The sequence below is a fragment of the Hemitrygon akajei genome, chromosome 4 (assembly GCF_048418815.1).
Source record: "Hemitrygon akajei chromosome 4, sHemAka1.3, whole genome shotgun sequence".
Lineage (NCBI taxonomy): Eukaryota > Metazoa > Chordata > Chondrichthyes > Myliobatiformes > Dasyatidae > Hemitrygon > Hemitrygon akajei.
The window spans coordinates 174,905,739-174,927,510 of record NC_133127.1 but is presented as its reverse complement, the minus strand read 5'-3'; the positions used below and the strand labels follow the sequence as shown (position 1 = coordinate 174,927,510).

Here is a 21,772-nt window from a genome sequence, read left to right as displayed (position 1 = left end):
CCCAGGTATCCATGTAAATCTGACTTCACAACCCATCTTCCCTTTTCTAAACAAAACTAAGGGAATCTCAATAACTATGTCAGGATGAGCTTTTGATTTATGCCCTTTTATAGCCTCTAAGGCAACAGCAGAATCTGAACAGATGAGAACCCTGCATGGTGGAGAGTCTTCTATCCACCATAAGGCCCAGAGGATTGCTAATAATTCTGTTGCAAAGACAGAAACACCATCTGAAACACGGTGACCAATCCCAACTCCAAGCTGAGACACGTACATCCCAAATCCTGCCGTACTGCTGTCTGGGTCCACTGAGCCATCAGTAAAAATCTTCATACAAGATCCCCTTTTATTATTTATATATTCATTTATGATTGACGCTATTGAAATTTCTCTGCTTCTTTGAACCTGAAAAAGGAGGAATAGGTCTACTTCTAGTTCTGGCAAAAGCCAAAAGGGGATGGGTGGCAGACAAATTTGGTCAGCCATGTCTTCCTCAATCAGTTTCAATTTCATAGCCCAGTTATTAACCAAATCTAAAAATGGGTATCTTTTAATTTTACTTTGGCGCTCCGATGTCTCCTGCAAAAGACATTTTGATGGACAGCTGTGATTGAAGCCATTTAGTTTTGCCCAATACTGCAGGCCTATTTAATTTGTCTTAAATGTAGAGGCGCTTCTCCCATCTCCACTCATAATGCAGGGACTGATGTTGTTCTGAAAGCTCCACAACAGAGTCTAAGTGCTTTGGACTCCACCGTGTCTAATTTTTCAAGCACTGCCGTAGCAGTGGAACCATAAGCAATACAATCATAATCAATAACTGATTTAATCATAGCTAGGTATATTAAGTACATAGTTTCCCGCCCTGCTCCCCTGTCACATCCAGCAATACTTCTTATAATATTTAAAACTTTCTCACACTTTCCAATTGTCTTATCTATATGAACCCTCCAAGTAAGTCTTTCATCAAACCAGACATCTAAAAACTTGAATATCTTGACTTTTTCTAATGGAGAATCATATAGACACAATTCACAATCAAGAATCTTTCTTCTGAAGCCAAAAATCATATATTTGGACTTAGAAGCAGAAATCTTGAAACCCCATTTATTTGCCCAGTTTTCAACTGATCTTAAAGCCTTTTGTACCTGCTTTAATATATACGACGTTTCTTCCTCTTTTCCAGATTGCACCATCATCTGCAACCAACGATTTGCCAAATCCTATCCCTACCTGATCAAAGATATCGTTTATCATGACTTTAAAAAGAACTGGACTAATGCCATTTCCTTGAGGGGTGCCATTACCTATTTTAACTGACTAGGAACTTGTTCCACCTATTCTTACTTGAATTGTCCTTTCCTTAAGAAAATCTTTGATCCAATTAAGCATTCTACTTCTGATTCCTGCATCATAGAGTTTAATTAATAAACCATCCTTCCATAATGAGTCATATGCTCTTTCGATATCTAGAAATACACTTACCATTATAATTCTCTATTTTGAAACACTTTTATAATATCATGATCTAAAAGGGCAACAGATTCCATTGTTGATCTTCCAGTTCTAAAACCATTTTAATAGGCAGCAAAATGTCCCTTATTTTCTAAGAAATAAACAAGTCTGTTGGTGGCCATTCATTCCATAGTTTTATAAAGCACTGATGTTAAAGCTATAGGCCGATACAAACTACGACTAAACGCGTCTTTACCTGGCTTTAAAACTGGAACTACCACTACATGCTTCCATTCTACTGGTAATTTTCCTTCTTTCCACACTGAATTAAACAAAGCTATCATTTCTATAAATGCAGAGTCATCTAAATGCTTAAGCAATTCATAAAACAGTCCATCCCTACTAGGAAAAGTGTTTGAACCTGATTGGACAGCTTCCTGCAATTCCTGAAGGGAGAAAAACAAATTTATGGAGCTATTATCATCCAAACTCCTGTCCAATTTCCAACTTGCTTTTAACATAATTTCCTTTCTCAAATCACTTGGCTCTGCAGAACTGTGTAACATATCAGCCTTTTCCTTGTTGGTTACAGCTTCAATATCCTTCCAGCAAAGCTGGGATGGATAGTTTTTTATATATCCCTGACATTCTGTGAATGATCATCCATAGCTGCTTTATAGGTGTCTCAGGGCCCACGGTTCCACAAAATCTTCTCTAACTACCCCTCTTTTCATTTTAAATTACTCTCCTTGCTACTGCTCTTTCCTTTTTATATTCCATAACATTAACACTGGGTACTTTCTTAATTTCCTGTAAGCTCTATTTCTGTTTCTTACTGCTATATCACAATTTTTAATCCACCACAGAACTAATGCTCGAGCCTCAGGGACATTCTGTAGCAAAATAGTCAACTGAGCAACTTTATGAATTGTAGAACAGAGGGATTAATTCCAATTGTCTATGGAACCCTCGCTATCAATCTCTTCTATTATATCCACAGCTTTCTCCTGGTACTTATCCCAACAGGCCAATGAAAAATTATACCTGGCAGACCTCTCCTCAACTTCTACTATCAAATTTCTATCAAATCTACATAATACAGGATAGTGATCACTTCCTAGTGTGTATCTGTCCACAACATCCCATTCCCCAACCCTGGCTAAATTTGAGGAAGTGATTGATAAGTCTAAGTGACTACAAGAATTCTTTACAATATTAAATCTTGTAGACCTTCTGTCGTTTAGAAGTACCATGTTGTATTTATCTAGAAACTCCTCTACTACCACTCTATTACTATCTTTACTTTCACTACCCCATATAGGATTATGGGCATTGAAATCTGCAACCCAGATTACCGGGAGTCTTACCTTATTCATAATTTCATCAAAATCTGATAACATCACCATATTACATGAATTATAAAAGTTAATCAAAGTTGTTTGACCATGAGAGCTCCAAACCTCCACAGCCACAATTTCAAGGTTAGATTTAAAATCAAGTCTTCTAAATTGAAGTCCTGTTTTTATGAAAGTTGCACACCCTCCACCACATTTACCCGTTCTGTCAGCTCTCAAACTATCATATCCAAGGATCACAAAATCTAAATGAGGCTTTAACCTTGTCTCCTGTATACAGATCAAATCAGGCTTCTCTTTAAAAGTTCCAACAAATCTTTTTCATTCTTGACCATTTGCAATTAAACTTCTTGCATTCCATTGTATTAGTAAAAACATCCAAATACTAATTATTGGCGTCTTCACATAAAGCTCCTCCATACTCTCTGACCCCAACAACTGGGAAGTATTCAGTGATTATTTGTCTGTCATATACTCGTGTAATTTTTCCAGTAAAACCTGTTTTATATCAAGGAATCTCTCTGCAGTTCCAACAACTACTTTTATCATACCCAACCTCTTGGTTGTAGTTTCAGCCCCGACCAGAACATCAATAACAAACGCCAAAAAAGACTCCTTTGTCATCAACAACATGTCTGAAGGAACCATAGTTGGAGAATGCGGAATGTGCTGACTCCCCATCGTTCCAATCTTTTCTTTACTTATCTTTTGCTCTCTATCAACTTTCTTTATTGCCTGAGCATATGATATTTTTTGTTAGTTACTAACAACCTGAATCTGCTTTGTCTTGATAAAATACTCAAATCCTCTGAACACTGCTACATGGTCCCCTCCACAATTACTGCATTTAGGTGCCACTGCCTTACACGCTTTAGTATCATGATCCTCTCCACATTTCACACATCTTCTTTTACTTCGACACGAACCAGCAACGTGTCCAAATCTCTGGCAGTTATAACAGCGTAAGGGAGGTCTAATATATTCTCTAACTTGATAAGACATGCTCCCAAGATAGACTCTAGTTGGAAGAACGTCACCCAATCACCTCCTTCTCTCGATTTTAATCGCTTGGCTTCAATCACTCGACCACCTTTAATATTGTCCAAAATTTCCTTTTCGGTCATGCCAGACCAAATACCATACACTACCCTCCTAACTCCCTTCCTTTCTTTCAGAGTAATACACTCCACTTTCACAACCAATTTTCCCACCGTTTTAGCACTGCTATATTGGTCAACATCTTTGCAACAAATTTTCAGCAATCCATTATACAAAATCTTGGCCTGGAATTCTTTACCTTTTTGGTTCTCTAATGCTGCTGCTATTTTCAAAGGATTAAGGGCTCTAAATCCTCCTTTCCCTTCCTTCTGACCTTTAATTTTATACAGAACTATAAATTGCTCCAAGTCACCCATTTTCCTCAATTTGTTGTCCCCTTTTACATCAGCTCTTTCACTTGATGCACATCTTTTTGGCTACCCTTACTTCTGGAGTATTCCACAGTCTCCCACCCTCCTCCTTCAGTCTCAACCCTCCCTCCCCCCTTTGCAGTCATAGGCTACAAACTAACCCTTTCAAACTACTAAGCTGAATAAAGGGGAAGAAAATAAGTTAATAAAATACGTAAAGTTAAAGAAACTGGCCAACCAAAAGTTAAGGGAAACCACCACTGATCTAACATCAAAACGATACTCCTGGCCACTCTTCTTCAGTTACCCCTCCTTTTATTTGTCCCTGCCAATTATCTCCAGTACTCACTCCCTCTAATCAACTAATCAACACTCTGTTTAACCCTTCAGTTGCCCTCCACGCACCTTTTAAAGCACACTCACCTCAGCTCCTCAGCTGCTTCCCAGCACTCAGCGCTCTCCTGAGCCCTTCGCTCCTCCTCCTGCTGCGATGGTCCCGCGATCACACTGCTTTCTTATCCACCATGGCCTTTCCCATTTTCCACCTGCCAGCCCTCTCAACCTGCGACCTAGTTCATACTCCTGAATCACTTCCAGAAAAACATTTGGCGAAAACCTACCTGCCTCGTTTTGGCAGATTGTGATCACCTTGTGCTCAGATTAGCAAACCACAGGTTGTAATTTCACTTGCCACTGTGGCTGCCTTCAACCCATGAGGATTCTTTCTCCTGCACTGACACTTGTCTCCAATGCTCTCCCTAAACCTCAGAGGCTGCTGTCTCCCATACAGACTTTACAGACCATACAGACTCATTCCACTGAGATGCAACACTGAGCATCATAGGAAGTCATTCCTGCCTGTGGCCATCAAACTTTACAACTCCTCCCTCGGAGTGTTAGACACTCTGAGCCAATAGGCTGGTCCTGGACTTATTTCCACTTGGCATAATTTACTTATTATTATTTAATTATTTCTGGTTTTGTTTTGCTATATTTCTACTCTGTTTTTGGTTGGTGCAACTGTAACAAAACCCAATTTCCCTTGGGATCAATAAAGTATGTCTGTCTGTTTACATTCAAATTGTGGGTGATGGATGCAGGTATCTCTGTCCCCCGAACATCGTCAAATCCAGGGAATTTGTTTTTTACGTTTTCTCTATTAAAATAAAATGGGACCAATATCTCTTGCATTGAAACCACAGTACAGGGAGAACTATTTAAAGTTCAGAGTTAAGCTTATTGTATAAAAAGCTATCTTATATATCTTATCTATAAAAGATGCGCTTGCATTGGAGATGCTCCGGAGGAGGTTCACGAGAATCATTCTGGGAATGTAAGGGTTTATGTATGAGAAGGGTTTTGATAGTTCTGGGCCTATACTCATTACAGTTTTGAAGAATAATGGGGAATCTTATTGAAGCCTATTGAAGGCCTACATAGAGTGGATGTGGAGGGGATGTTTCCTATATCGTGGAAGTCTAGGACTAGAGGACAGAGCCTCAAGAGTAGAGGGACATCCATTTAGAACAGAGATGAGGAGGAATTTTTTAGCCGGGGATAGTGAATCTGTCGAATTCATTTCCACAGATGACCACTTCATTGAATATATTTAAAGCAAAGGTTGACAGGTTCTTGATTAGTTAGAGCCTCAAAGGTTACAGGGAGAAGAATGGAGAATGGGGATGAGTGGGATAATAAATCAGCCATGATGGAATGGCAGAACAGACTCAATGGGCTGATGGTCTTAAGAGCTATACTGCCTAGAGTATGAGTGTTGACTATTTTTATGTGCTTCATCCACATAGGAGCTCTTTATGAAGAGCCAAATAAGGTAGCTCACTCAGGCCACAACATCAAAATTTCTTACTGGTAATTAAAACATCTGAATTATAGTTTTACCCTATATATTACCCACAGACACCTTTAAGCTCTTATTATTTAAGTTTGTTTCAGGAATGGTGTCTCCTAATATTTGGTGTTTCATTTTATTTCTGTAATATGTCATCAAAAAGAAATCGAGAACAAGAGCCAAGGTTTAATTCATCTGTTGAACTTAACCATAGCTTCATTCAACCCAGGAACACCTGGACAGCAAAGGTGCATACATCACAATGTTCTTTAATGACTACAGCTCAGCGTTCAATATTATCATCCCCTTAAAACTAATCAACAAGCTTCAAGACCTTGGCCTCAATACCTCATTGTGCAATTGGATCCTCGATTTCCTCACTTGCAGACCCCAGTGAGTTTAGGTTGGCAACAAAATATCCTCCACAATCTCCATCGGCACAGGTACACCACAGACTGTGTGCTTAGCCCCTTGCTCTACTCGCTTTACACTTATGAGTGTGTGGCTAAGCACAACTCCAATGCTATTACCGTATTTAAGTTTGTCGATGTCACCACTACCGAATCAACAGTGGTGACAAATCAGCATATTGGAGGGAGATTGAAAATCTGGCCAAGTGGTACCACAACAGCAACCTCCCACTCAATGACAGCATAGAACATAGAACATTACAGGCCCTTCAGCCCACAATGTTGTGCCGACCATATAACCTACTCTAAAAATTACCTAGAATTTCCCTAGCACATTGCCCTCTATTTTTCTAAGCTCCATGTACCTGTCTAAGAGGCTCTTAAAAGACCCTATTGTATCTGCAAATCAAGATAAAAGAGCTGATTGTTAACCAGGAGGAGGAAACCGGAGGTCCATGAGCCAGTCCTCATTGGGGTATCAGAGCTGGATAGCATCATCAACTTTAGATTCCTCAGTGAAATCATTTCAGAGGATATGTCCTGGGCCCAGCACATAGGTGTAATTGCGAAGGAAGCACAACAGTGCCTCTACTTCCATAGAAGTTTGCGAAGATTTGGCATAACATCTGTAACATTGTCTGACTTCTGTAGTTGGTGTGGTGAAGAGTTTACTGACTTGCTGTATCATAGCCTGGTATGAAAACACCAATGCCTTTGAACGGAAAATCCTACAAAAATTAGTGGATATACCCAAGTCCATCATGTGTAAAACCCTCCCAACCATTGAGCACATTTACACAACGCTGTCGCAGGATCCATCATCAGGGACCCCCATATCTAGGTCTTGCTTTCATTTCACTGCTGCCTGCCATCAATCAGGAAGAAGGTACAGGAGCCTCAAGATCCATATTAAAATGTTCAGGAACACTTATTACCCCCCAACCATCAGGCTCCAGAACCAGTCTTCACAAAAAATTATTCTGCTCTGGTTAGAACAGGTTAACATCTTGGTTTTCTACTGTAGTGGCAATATATTTCTGTTGGCAGCTGAATTTGATGAGAAGGTTCCACAGTCCTTCTTGACTGATGGAGTCAATAAGCGTTCAGAAAGATCAGGGAAGGCTCAGTTTAGCTCAATGAAGATGATGTCCCTTGTGCCTCTGCATATACAAAATCCACACCATGATTTAATAAGCATTTTCCAGCTAGTGGCATGTCTTTGTGGTGGACCATGGTGTTAACTTTCCTTGTGGCAGACATCAACTAGATCTCTTTGTTACTACAGTCATACCAAAGTATAGGTATGTATCTTCAGCAAACAGGCTGCAGCAGTTCCAATAGACAGTCCATCCATCGGTTTCAAGGTAATAGAGTTGTACAGTGAAGAAACTGACTCTTTAACACCCCACTACCACCCATGTCTATTCCAACCATCAAAGAACTTTCTATACTAATCCCATTTATTAGTACTTAGTCTCTAACCCTCATTAACACCCACATCTATTTAATGTCAAAAACAAAACTGCAGCGGTGTTGATCAATTCCAAAAGAAATGCCAGAATGGGTGAGCAAAACTGTACAATTCTAATCTAAAGTTGAATTTTGCCTTTTAAATGCTCATGTTCCCACAGTATAAAAGGATTGGCTTCACAAAGCACAAGATTGTGCTACAAAGTACATTTGTATTCTGCTTTTGTACCCAAGCATAAAAGCAGATTGAGATCTTTGCCAAAAATACCAGCCCGCCGTTAGCTATTATAGATTGGTACAGGATCTTCAATAAACTTTGCCAAAGTGACAAAGCCAAATCTGAATTAAACTCTGGAGTTGACATGGTGCGCAGCAGCACTCTGCAGTCTACGAACAGAGTTAGCAGAAATTGATTAACATCATAATAGTTATAATTATGAGTTACATAGTTATAATTAACATTCTAATAGAGTTTATAATTGAAAGCAGTGTACAAAAATCATTTAATTTGTGTTAGATTTATTTTAGTCAGCATATTAATGGGAAACTAGCTTTGGAAATGCTCAAATCATTTTCTTAATTATTTTTGAAACAATAGACCACAGAGCAGTACAACACAATACATGACCTTCAGCGCACGATGTTGTACTTGTCTTTTAACTTACTCCAAAACCCTTCCCTTCCACAATATTTTAAAGTAGTTGAGTTATAAAAAGGGCAGAATTATCTAGTTGAGAATTTCAGAAATAAAGCATCAGTTTGAGTTAGTGGGAGGCAATTTCTAACTATTCTTTAACAATAAGGTTGGTGTACTGAGTGGAAATAGAGAAAGGGAAGGGGGAGGTAAGGAGATATGGTGAGAGAGGGAAATTGGAAAGGGGGAATGGTGAAAGGGGACAATTACCGGAAGGATATTACATGCCCATTATCTCCCTCTGGTGCTCCTCCCCCTTCTCCAGCCCTTTATCTCCTTCACTAATCAATTTCCCAGCCCTTTCACCCCTTTCCCTCTCTCAGTTTCACCTATCACCTATGACCTTGTACTTCTTCCTCCTCTCCCCCCACTTTCTTGCTCTGACTTTTCATCATCTTTTCCAGTCATGGTGAAGGGTGTTGACCTGAAACGTCAACTGTTTACTCTTTTCCACAGATGCTGCATAGCCTGCTGAGTTTCTCCAGCATTTTGTGTAAGATAGAGAAGATATTGATCACCATGGTTTTCAAATGATATCTTGTTTGATAAACTCTATTAAATGTAACAAAAGATGAATTAATCCAGGCTTTAAAAAGACTTTTGATAACTTCTTATTAAATCAATGAATATCAGAGAATGCAGTCTTGACAGCAAAAGATTCCACCCAACAGTGATAGAGCGGAGAGTAGGGATAAAAGATAATTATTCTAAATAACTGAAATGGAAAATGTAGATGGATCAGTGGATGTAAATATAGTCCAAATTATTTCTGGCCTGTGTTTCCCACATCAGTTATAAGAATGTGGTTAATGGTCCTGAATCTTTAGAGGAACACCTAACTTAAAAGTGGCATTTGCTTATCCACAAAATGCTGAATTCCTCCAGTATTTTGTGTGTGTGTTGCTTTGGATTTCCAGCATTTGCAAATTATCTTGTGTTTGATCTACGTACTTACCCACTTTAATTCATAACAAATAAACAATGCATACTTGTACCTATAGTTCTAAAGTTAGCCGAACTGACTGCCATTCGTCTTTCTGTCAGGCAGCTGTCCTAGCAAAATGTAATGGAAATGCCAGATATTAATTGATTTCTGTATGTTTCATTTATTTCTCACAAATCCATTGCATATTTCAATAATTGGTTCCTTCACATCTCCTTGTTTCTAATTTTTAATGGTGATACATAGTGTGGGTGCAGTTATGTCACTTGTTACAGAGTAATTCAACTTTTCATTCTGGTGTCTTCCCCCTTCCTGTCCAGTCCTGAAGAAGGAACTTGGTCCTCAACGTCACTTCCATAGATGCTACGTATTTGCTGAGTTCTTACAGCATTTTGTGTATGTTGCTCTGGGTTTCAAGCATCTACAGGGTTTCTTGTGTTTTTAACTTTTGAAGGTCCTCTGTTTCATCAGAGATTTGAGATTGTTGCTGATTTGTCTGTAGCTGTGAACTTCATCAAGTTATGAAGTTGAGGCTAAAATGTTGCCCTGAAAAAGAAACCCTTTGGTTTTAGTATTAGAATCAGGTTTATTAACATCGGTTTATGTTGTGAAATTTAACTTCCCTTGCAAGATTTTTTAAAAATTTAAAACGGGAGTTTAAAAACTAACACTGCAGCTTTAATAACATCAGTAGCTTGTTTACATGGTGGGGTGTACATTTGGTGAGGTTGCTTGATCACATATCGCATTGCAATTTAATGGTGTTCAGTCATCATCAAAGACTTTCAAATAGTTGCTCAGTTTTCAATACTCAGAGCAAAATCACAAAGTACTTGTCAGGCCATATCTGTGGGAAGTGAAATAAGAGTTAAAGTTTCAGATCAAACACAAAACGATCTAACAATGTGGCTTGTCCTGCTGAAAAATTTCAACATACTTTATGATTTAGAGGGAAAAAAGGATGGAGAATGGTGAGGGGGGGGCATTACCTTCCAGGTGAGGCAACATTTCACCTGTGAGTCTTTTGGGGTCATATACTCTGTTCAGTGCTCCCTGTGTGGCCTCCTGTATATCAGTGAGACCTGACATAGATTGGGAGACTGCTTAGTCGAGCACCTATGCTCTATCCACCAGAAGAAGGGGGACCTCTCAGTCACCACCCATTTTAATTCCACTTTCCATTCCCATTCTGATATGTCAATCTATGGCCTTCTCTACTGTCGCAATGGGGTCACACTCAGGTTGGAGGAAACCCTTATATTCCGTCTGGGTGGCCTCCAACCTGATGCCTTGAACATTGATTTTTCGAGCTTCCAGTAATGCACCCCCAGCCCCCTCATCATTCCCCATCTCCTATTCCCTCTCTCACCTCATCTCCTCGCCTTCCCATCGCCTCCCTGCTTTTCTTTCTTCCATGACCTTCTGTCCTCTCCTATTAGATTCTCCCTTCTCCAGCCCTGTATCCCTTTCACCAATCAGCTTCCCAACTCTTTATTTCACCCCTCCCCCTCCTGGTCTCACTTATCACCTTGTGTTTCTCCCTTCCCTGCCCACCCCTTTAAATATACTCCTCATTTTTTTTTCTCCAGTCCTAAACATCGACTGTACTCTTTTCCATAGATGTTGCCTTGCCTGCTGAGTTCCTCCAGCATTTTGTGTGTGTTGCCTGCATTTGATTATGAATTTATTTTGGTTCAGCACAGCATTGTGGGCTGAAGGGCCTGTTTCTGTGCTGTACCATTCCATGTTCTATCTTGAAAAATGAGAATCTAAATGGAATAAAGGAGGAAGGGGGCCTTTTAAGTACAAATACATAAATAATGAAAGGTAGCATCTCAGGCTACCGAAGTCACACAAAAGGTGGGGAAAGTATTGGCTTATTTCTAGAGGGATGAAATTAAAAATAGGCAAGTTATACAAGTAGATGATAAGTGTATTATGAATGTAAGGAAGGACGAGCCAATGATTAGGTACAGATGCAGACAGTGTAAAGCATTAAATTGTACCACAGTGGCAAAATTCAAAAGGGTGAAGGGTGCAGGACTGGAAGTGCTGTATCTAAATACACATAGTATTCAGAATGAGGTGGATGAACTCGTGGCACAATTAGATATTGGTCAGTATGACATTGTGGGCATCACTGAGTCGTGGCTGAAAGAAAGTCAGAGTTGGGAGCTTAATATCAAATGATATACTTTGTAACAAAACGACAGGAATGCATAGGGGGTGGTGTGGCTCTATTGGTAAGAGATGGAATTACATCTTTAGAAAGAGGTGACATAGGGTCAGAGAATGCTGAATCTTTGTAGGTGAAGTTAAGAAATTGCAAGGGTAAAAAAAACATTATGGGAATCATATCTAAGCCTCCAAATGGTAACCAGAATGTGGGGTTGAGATTGCAAAGGGAACTGGAAAAGACATGTAATTAGGGTAATGTCACAATTGTAATGGGGGACTTCAGCAAGCAAGGAGATTGGGAAAATCAGGTTGGTTTCAGATTGTAAGAGAGGGAATTTGTTGAATGTCTACAGGATCGTTTTTAGAGCAGCTTGTGCTTGATCCTACTTGGGGAAAGGCTATCTTAGATGGGGTGTTGTGTAATAATCTAGATTTTGTTAGGGAGCTTAAGGTAAAGGAACCCTTAGGAGACAGTGATAATAACATGATTGAATTTTTACTGCAATTTTAAAGGGAGAAGCATAAGTCAGATCTATCAGCATCGCAATGGCATAAAGGGACTTACAGAGGCATGAGAGAGGAGCTCGCCCAGGTGGATTGCAGGGTGATACTGGCAGGGATGACGGCAGAGCAGAGATGGCTGAAGTTTCTGGGAATAGTTCACAAGGCACAAGATAGGTATGTCCCATGAAAGAAATAGTTTTCAAATGGCAGAGGTAGGCAACCATGGCTGACAAGGGAAGTTAAGAACTGCTAAAAACCAAGGAATGGGCATATGATGCAGTAAAACTGAGGGGAAGTTGGATGATTGGGAAGTTTTTAAAATCCAACAAAAAGCAACTAAAAGCCACAAGAAGGGAAAAGATGAAATATGAGGGCAAACTAGGCAATAATATAAAGCAGGATATTGAAAGTTTTTTCTTTTATATAGAGAGCAAAAAGGAGGTGAGAGTTGATATTAGACCACTGGAAAATTATGCTGGTGAAGTAGTACTGGGGGACAAAGAAATGGCGGATGAACTTAATAAGTACTTTGCATTGATCTTCACTGTGGAAGACACTAGCAGTGTGCCAGTGCTTCAAAAATGTTAGGGAGCAGCAGTGAGTGCCATTGCTATTACAAAGGAAAAAGTGCAAGGCAAACTCCAAAGGTCTTAAGGTGGATAAGTCACCTGGACCGGATGGACTACATTCCAGAGTTCTGAAAGAGGTTGCTGAAGAGATAGCAGATGCATTGAGTTCAACTTGAAATTTGATAGGGAGAAAGTAAAGTCTGATGTAGCAGTATTTCAGTGGAGTGCAGTGGTGTGAGAGAGGAGTTGGTCAAAGTAAATTGGAAGGCGCTGCTGGTAGGAATGTCAGCAGAGCAGCAATGGCGTGCGTTTCTGGGAAAAATTAGGAAGTGCAGGACATATGTATTCGAAAAATGAAGAAATACTCAAATCATAAAATAGTACAACCATGGCTGACAAGGGAAGTCAAAGCTATTGTAAAAGCAAAAGGTTGGGCAAACAACAAAGCAAAAATAAATGGGAAGATAGAGGATTGGGAAGTCTTTAAAAACCTACAGAGAGCAATTTAGAAATTTGTTAGAAGGGAAAAGATTAAATATGAAAGCAAGCTAGCAAATAATATCAAAGTGGATAGTAAAAGTTTTTTCAATTATGTTAAAAATAAAAGAGAAGTTAGAGTGGATATAGGACCACTAGAAAATGAGGCAGGAGAAATAATAATGGGGGACAAAGAGATAGCTGATGATCTAAATGAGTATTTTGCATCAGTCTTCACTGTGGAAGACACTAGCAGCATGCCTGATGTTGTAGTGTGTAAAGGAAGAGAAGTGGGTGCAGTTATTATTACAAGAGAGAAGGTGCTCAAAAAGCTGAAAAACTTAAAGGTACATAAGACACCTGGACCAGATGAACTGCACCCTAGGGTTCCGAAAGAGGTAGTATTAGAGATTGTGATGGCATTAGAAATTATCGTTCAAAAGTCATTGGATTCTGGCATTGTGCCAGAGGACTGGAAAATTGCAAATGTCACTCCACTCTTTAAGAAAGGAGGAAGGCAGCAGAAAGGAAATTATATACCAGTTAGCCTGACCTCAGTGGTTGGGAAAATGTTAGGGTCAGTTGTTAAGGATGAGGTGATGGAGTACTTGGTGACATAGGACAAGGTAATATAAAGTCAGAATGGTTTCCTTCAGGGAAAATCCTGCCTGTCAAACCTGTTGGAATTCTTTGAGGAGATTGCAAGTAAGATAGATAAAGGAGATGCAGTGGATGTTATATATTTGGACTTTCAGAAGGCCTTTGACAAGGTACTACACATGAGACTGCTTACCAAGTTAAGACCCATGGTATTACAGGAAAGTTACTAACATGGTTAGAGCATTGGCTGATTGATCTGAGACAGCAAGTGGGAATATAAGGATCTCTTTCTGGTTGGCTGCCAGTGACTAGTGGTGACCTGCAGAGGTCAGTGTCGGGACCACTTCTTTTTGTGCTGTATATAAATGATTTAAATTATGAAATAGATAAATGGCTTTGTTGCCAAGTTTGCAGATGGTACAAAGATTGGTGGAGAGGCAGGTAGTGTTGAAGAAACAGGTAGGATGCAGAAGGACTTGGATAGATGAGGAGAATGGGCAAGAAATGGCAAATAAAATACAATGTTGGAAAATGCATGGTCATGCACTTTGGTAGTAGAAATAAATGTGTGGACTATTTTCTAAACAGGAAGAATATCCAAAAATCTGAGATGCAAAGGGACTTGGAAGTCTTTGTGGAGAACACCCTTAAGATTAACTTGCAGGTCAAGTCAGTGGTGAGGAAGGCAAATGCCACGTTAGCATTCATTTCATGAGGTCTAGAATATAAGAGCAAGGATGTGATGCTGAGGCTTTATAAGGCCTCACCTTGAGTATTGTGAACAGTTTTGGGCCACTCATCTTAGAAAGGATGTGCTGGCATTGGAGAGGTTCCAGAGGAGGTTCACGAGGATGATTCCAGGAATGAAAGGGTTATCATATGAGGAATGTTTGATGGCTGTGGGTCTGTACTTGCTGGAATTCAGAAGGGGAGGAGGGATCTCATTGAAATCTTTCGATAATTGAAAGGGCTAGACAGAGTAGATGTGGAGAGGATGTTTCCCGTGGTGGGAGAGTCTAGGACAAGAAGGCATAGCCTCAGGATAGACGGGGTGCCCTTTCAAAACAGATGCGGAGAAATTTCTTTAGCCAAAGGGTGGAGAATTTGTGGAATTTATTGCCACATGCAGCTATGGAGGCCAGGTGTTTGGGTGTACTTAAGGCAGGGATTGATAGGCTCTTGATTTGACATGGCATGAAAGATTATTGGGAACTGGGGTTGAGGAGGAGAAAAAAAATGGTCAGCCATGATTGAATGGTGGAGCAGACTCAATGGGCCATATTGCCTAATTCTGCTCCTATATCTTATGGTCATTGGATGTGTTCTTTCAAGAATGGTTCCAGAGGACTGGTAAATTGAAAATGTCACTCCACTCTTTAAGAAGGGAGGAAGGCAAAAGAAAGGAATTTATAGGCCAGATAGCCTAACCTCAGTGGTTGGGAAAGTGTTGGAGTCCATTATTAAGGATGAGGTTATTAAGGTTTTGGAGTACTTGGAGACTAATGATAAAATAAGTCAAAGTCAGCATGGTTTCTGGAAAGGGAAATCTTGCTTGTCAGATCTGTTATAATACTTAAAGGAAGTAACAAGCAGAGTGGATAAAGGCAGAGGCAGTGGGTGTCATTTACTTGGATTTTCGGAAGGCATTTGATAAGGTGCCACATATGAGGCAGCTTAACAAGATAAAATCCCCTGGCATTACAGGAAAGATACTGACATGTTTAGAGGACGGGCTGACAGGCAGGAGGCAGTGGGTGGAAATAAAGGTGGCCTTTTCTGGATGACTGCCAGTGGCTAGTGGTGTTCCTCAGGAGTTAGTATTAGGACTGCTACTTTTCACATTGTTTGTCACTTATTTAGATAATAGAATTGTTGGTTCTGTGGCAAAGTTTGCAGATGATATGAAGCTAGGTGAAGGGGTAGGTAGTGATGAGGAAGCAATGCGATTACAGAAGAACTTAAACAAAATGGAAGAATGGGCAAAAAAGTGACAGATGGACTACGGTGTTGGGAAATATATGATAATGTATTTTGGTAAAAGAAACAATAGTGCAGACTATTATCTAAATGGGGAGAAAATTTCGAACATCAAAGATGCAATGGGAATTAGGAATCTTCTTGCAAGACTCCCAGAAGGTTAATTTACAGGTTGGCATTCATTTTGAAGGGTATAAAATATAAAAACAAGGTGGTAATTCTGAGGCTTTATAAGACACTAGTCAGGCCGCACTTGAAGTATTGTCAACAATTTTGGCCCCCTTATCTCTGAAAGGAGTCTTTGGAGAGACTCCAGAGGAGGTTCACGAGGGAATGAAGGGGTTAACATATAGGAGCTTTTGGCAGCTTTGGGCCTGTACTCACTGGAATTTAGAAGAATGTGAAGATATCTCATTGATACCTAGCAAATGTTGAAAGGACTAGATAAGGTGGATGTGGAGAGGATATTTCCTCTGGTGGGGGTATCCAGAACCCAGGGGCACAGCCTCAAAATTGAAGGGTGACCCTTTTGAACAGAGGTAAGGAGGAATTTTTTTTAGCCAGTGAGTAGTGAATCCGTAGAATGCTTTGCCACAGACTGCAGTGGAGGCCAAGACAGTGGCTATATTTTAAGTGAAAATTGATCGTTTCCTGATTGGTCAAACTATCAAAGGTTATGGCAGGAAGGCATGTGTATGGGGTTGAATGGGATCTGGGATCAGCCATGATGGAATGGTTGAGCAGACTCGATGGGCTGAATAGCCTCATTCTGCTCCTTTGTCTTATGGTTTTACAGTGAAGGTATGAAAGTTTGATTCAACTGCACCTGGAGTACGGTGCACAATTTTGTTCATGTTTTTAAGGATATGTTATGTACTTTTCAAAGAGGAGGGAGGAGAGTTTGAGGGATTGTCAAATGGATTGCCTTTGTAGAGTTGTAATAGAAATATAGAGCAAATTTTGAGCATTCCTCAAACAAGAAAACAAATATAAAATCCACAATAAACTTGTTAACACAGCGAATAGCGATAACATGGAACTTGTTTTCAAATAGAATGATTGAAGCAAATAATTTGGAAACATTTGGAAAGGCTGCATAAGAAAACATAACAAAACATAACATAACATAACATGAAGCTGGATTAGAAAGAATCTGAAGATGTTTAAGTGAAACATAAGTACTAATGCAAGAATAGTTTGAAAAGATGGCCTGATATTGTGCTCTATATTTTTTCAACACAATACTCTAGACAATCTATGAAAAATTGTTTCAAAAATGTTTCAACTAAAATAGCTGCAGACCAATTTTGCCAGATTTTGGTTAGTCTTGTGGAGAAATATCTACTTCTGGATTTTTTTCTCATACTGAATTTATGCAATGTGGGCACTCTGAACTTTGGCTGATCTTCCTGTGCTGTCAAAAATAAGAACAAATTAAATTGGTTGTGTATTGATTAGTGTTTGATTCTTAAAGGCATAATGTATTTTTTAGGTTTATTTTATACTTACTATCTTATAATTACATTTTAAAGGATGTCCTTTGACAGAACAAACTGGAGTTAAACCAAGTTCCTATGTGTCATATTCTACATCAACCAATCCCACTCCTATAAGAACTCCTCTGATAGAAAATTCATATTGTCCTATCTGGGAACACCAGCAGCAAACAAGGTAAGTGTTCACTGAAATTTTATAGCATAACTACGGAGCTTCCTTAGCTAATACAGTCAGCACCAGTTGGTGTGAATGATTACTAAACTGCAGAACCCTAAAAAAGAAAATTGATGAAACCTGGTTTCCTTCCCAACTATCCACTCATACCTGGGATCAGTTTACTGTGTTTCTCTTTGCACTTGCACAATGTTACCTTTGAAATCCCATAAGCATCTGTCCAGTTTTATTTCTTGTCACCATGCAAACTCTCAGAGTAGGGCTGCTGCAGATTGTGTAGCTGCCTCAGTTCCAGCAAGCCAGGCTTAGTGCTGACCTCTGGTGTTCTCTGTGTGGAGATTGTATTCTCTCCTCGGACTACCTACACTCCAGTTTCCTTCCACATCCCAAAGGCTTGTTGGTTGTGAGGTTTATTGAAAGCGCCTCTGTCTGGTGTAGGCTGCTTGAAGGGAAGATAGGGGGAATGAGCATAAGAGAAAAGTAAGTGTAGGAATAGGATTGCTCTGAGAGCCAGCAAAAAACTTGATTGGGCTATGCTGGAAATACTGTACACTGCAAGTTCCACATTCCTGCTGGTTCTAGCTGTTCACTATCACATTCTACCACAGGAGGTTGGACAAGATATTTGAGAAAGACGGGTTTTCAGTCCTTGCCTTCAAATTCTTGTGCTAGCCATTCAGTTGTTCATTCCTTGGTTACTCTTTCAAATTTGAATTTTTATTTACGCCCCAGATTGCCTTTATGTTTCTCTTTAAGTTATAGAGGACTCAGAACAGTTTCACAATGATGTTGTCTGGAGTGGTTTGCTGCAGTTATAATGCAAGATTGGATAGACTGAGAACAAAAATTGCTAAGTTGGGACCTCATAGCAGATTATAGTGACAATCTTTTACCCATGGTAGAGGAGCCCAATACAAGAGGTTATGGGATTCAGGTAAGAGGGGAAAGATTTAATGTGGATCTGAGAGGCAAATTTGGAACAGTAATTTGGAACAGTAAGCTGCCAGGGGAGGTATTAGAGGTGGTTACAATTATAACATTTAAAAGACATTTGGGCAGGTACAAAGATCGGATGGTTTGGAATGATATGTGACAAACCTAGGTAAATGCAGCTAAATTAGATAGGCTGTAAGGGAAAGAGGTTAAGGAGCCTGAAAACTACACTCAACGTTTTAAGAACGACATCTTCCCCTCCACCATCAGACTTCTTAACTATCGATGAGCCCATGAACACTACCTCGCTGTTCGTCTTGTGCACAATTTATTTATTTTTATGTCTTGCACTGTACTGATGCCGCAAAACAACAAACTTAATGATGTATTTCAGTGATAATAAATCTGATTCTAATTCTAATCTAAGTCAGTTTGAATGAATTGGGCTTTTTGTGGAGGTAGCACTCCTCAAGAGACATTTGATTTTGCTTTGGAGATAAAACACTGTTTATACTATCTCAAGCTATAGATAATATTCTATCAGGAGTGCTCTATTCAATGTGAAAAACCACGTTATTTTGTTACATTCTTGTCTTCTTGAGCCAAGGGAAGCTATATAAATTAAGATTCAAGCCCTAAAACAGAATCTAGACGAGTCCTTATAGATAATGTGTGTGCCGTTTAGAAAATGAATATATCTAACTGAAGATAAAGTTTGTTTTTTACCGTGGATTTTGTTTGTCTTATTCCAGGCTGCCCAAAGAGTTATTATTGGATCCACAGCAAACACTAGTTTTCAAAGTATGGCATAAAGCAGGTAAATACTAAATATAGTTCTGCATTATTTATTTGATTCTGTTATTGGACCAGCTGTTCCTGAATATATTTCAAAAGAGAACATTTGCTGAAACTGATTACTGATGGTATGTTATAGAATAGAAATTAAGCTAAAGTGAATAAATAAGTTAATAGTAGTCTTCAGTTATTGAGGTATTTAACCAAATAGGTTGAAGTTTAGTCATTGTAGGATGGTTGTGTGTTTGAAGAATGAAAGACGAATAGTGAATTCTGTTGGTGTATTCAATCTGTGAACACTAGTGAAAATAAACAGATAATCACATAACAAAGTCATAGAGTTAGACATATGGAAACACACCTGTTGGATCAACTCATCCAATTCAAATATTTTGCCTACCAAGATAGTCCCATTTGCCTGCATTGGTCCCTCTAAACCCCTCCTGTCCATATGCTTATACAAATATTATTTAAATGTTGTTACTGTACCTGCCTCAACCACTTTCTCTGGCAGCTTATTCCATGTACGGATCGCCTTTTGTATAAAGATGTTGCCCTCAATTCCTTTTCTATGTCCTTCATCTCCCAGCTTAAACTATGTCCTCTGGTTTTTTAGTTCCCCTTCCCTGGGTATAGACTATGTGCATTCACTCTATCTATTCTCCTCATGACTTTACACACCTCTATACGATCATCGCTCAGTCTGCTAGATTCCAAGGAATGAAGTCCTAGTCTTCCAAACCTCTCCCTATTACTCAGTCCCTTACATCTTAGCAGCATCCTTGTAAATCTCCTCTGCTCTCTTTGTGATGTCCTTCCAATAAAAAGGAGGATCAAAACTTTACATAATACCCTAGGTGCAGTCACACAACCATCTGGTATGACTGCAACATGACATCCCATCTTCCAAACTCAGTGCCCTGACTGATGAAGGCCAGCATGCCAAACATCTTTGCCACCCTGTCTACTTTCAGTGAACCATATTCTTGTACTTCATAGGTCCCTTTGTTCCATAACACTCTCCAGGATGTTACCATTCACTGTGAAAGTCCTACCTGGATTTGATTTTCTGAGATGAAGCACTTCATGTTTATCCAAATGAATCTCCATTTGCCATTCCTCGGCCCACTTACTCAGTTGATCAAGATCCTCCTGAAATTTTTGATAACCTTCATAGTATTTGATGGAAAAAAAAAGGTCACTGGTTGAGTGACATTCAAGTTGATGAACTCAGACTTGAACCATAGCAATCAATGGTAAAGTCTCTTTGTAAGTTCAGATCTGTTAAGATCTATTTAGATTTGTTATATTTTACATACTCAGAAAACCTCTTTCACAGTACTATCACATTTATCAAACGCGTAAAAATGTTTTTTTTCTGTGTCCTAGATATTGACCGAGTTATAGGATTTGCATCCGTGGATCTTTCTCCTTTATTATCTGGATTTATGTCTATTTGTGGCTGGTATAATATCACTGACTTTAGTGGCCAGTGCCAAGGACAACTTAAGGTGGCAGTTACTCCAATGGAGAATATCTGTCACCTGAGAGAAAAGCGATGGACCCTGGCACGAAAACAGCCAGCAAGTGTTGTAAGTTATTTTTAATGACAGAGTAAAATGTACTGCTTTGACACTAAAGCTATAAAGGGATATGACTAAACAGAAAGGTTTCATCAGTCTGTTTGTGTGAATTCAATTTTGTGAAGTTCTCAATGCTGTTTAGAACAGTGTTTCCCAGCCTTTTTTAGCCTAAGCACTTTCATACTTGGCAACGCCCCTGTTAGGCTCGATATACTTTCTGGCACCACCATAGTGTAAAAACATGTCTACCATATACTAACAATAGTAAATGATTCTGCTTTAAATTTTTATTTGTCTTTCAACCTAGCTTACACAGTACCAGTGTGCTGTACAGCAGCTGCAATATCACTATGATCCTTGAATTTGATGGTTTTCAGCAAGAGTTGAAATATCTGGTTCAAGTTGTGACAGCAAAAACCTTAAGTCCCTAGGTGTAACAATATCAAAGCAGTTTCTGTTTTTTGTGAGTATGTGGTTCACTGCACTGAAGCCTTTTTCAACGAGGTAGGAGGATGGAAATGCAATGAAGATCAGTTTGGATCTTTCTTACTTACTTTATTGTCACCAAACAATTGATACTAGAGCGTACAATCATCACAGTGATATTTGATTCTGTGCTTCACGCTCCCTGAAGTACAAATCGAATTAAATATAATAAAAAATTAAATTATAAATCATAAGTAGAAAATAGAAAAGGGAAAGTAAGGTAGTGCAAGTCAGGTCCGGATATTTGGAAGGTACGGCCCAGATCCGGGTCAGGATCTGTTCAGCAGTCTTATCACAGTTGGAAAGAAGCTGTTCCCAAATCTGGCCGTACGAATCTTCATGCTCCTGAACCTTCTCCGGGAGGGAAGAGGGACAAAAAGTGTGTTGGCTGGGTGGGTCATGTCCTTGATTATC

At 39.4% G+C, this 21,772-nt stretch overlaps 1 protein-coding gene across 1 annotated transcript in view; it reads left to right on the top strand.

Moving 5' to 3' along the window:
• The window catches only part of c2cd3 (C2 domain containing 3 centriole elongation regulator), a 160,901-nt gene that overhangs the window by 91,374 nt on the left and 47,755 nt on the right, over nucleotides 1-21,772 (top strand). Inside the window, exons 25-27 of the mRNA XM_073044032.1 lie at nucleotides 17,423-17,561; nucleotides 19,247-19,311; nucleotides 20,679-20,881. Of these exons, the coding sequence (XP_072900133.1) occupies nucleotides 17,423-17,561; nucleotides 19,247-19,311; nucleotides 20,679-20,881 (407 nt within the window). The remainder of the gene's footprint in view (nucleotides 1-17,422; nucleotides 17,562-19,246; nucleotides 19,312-20,678; nucleotides 20,882-21,772) is intronic.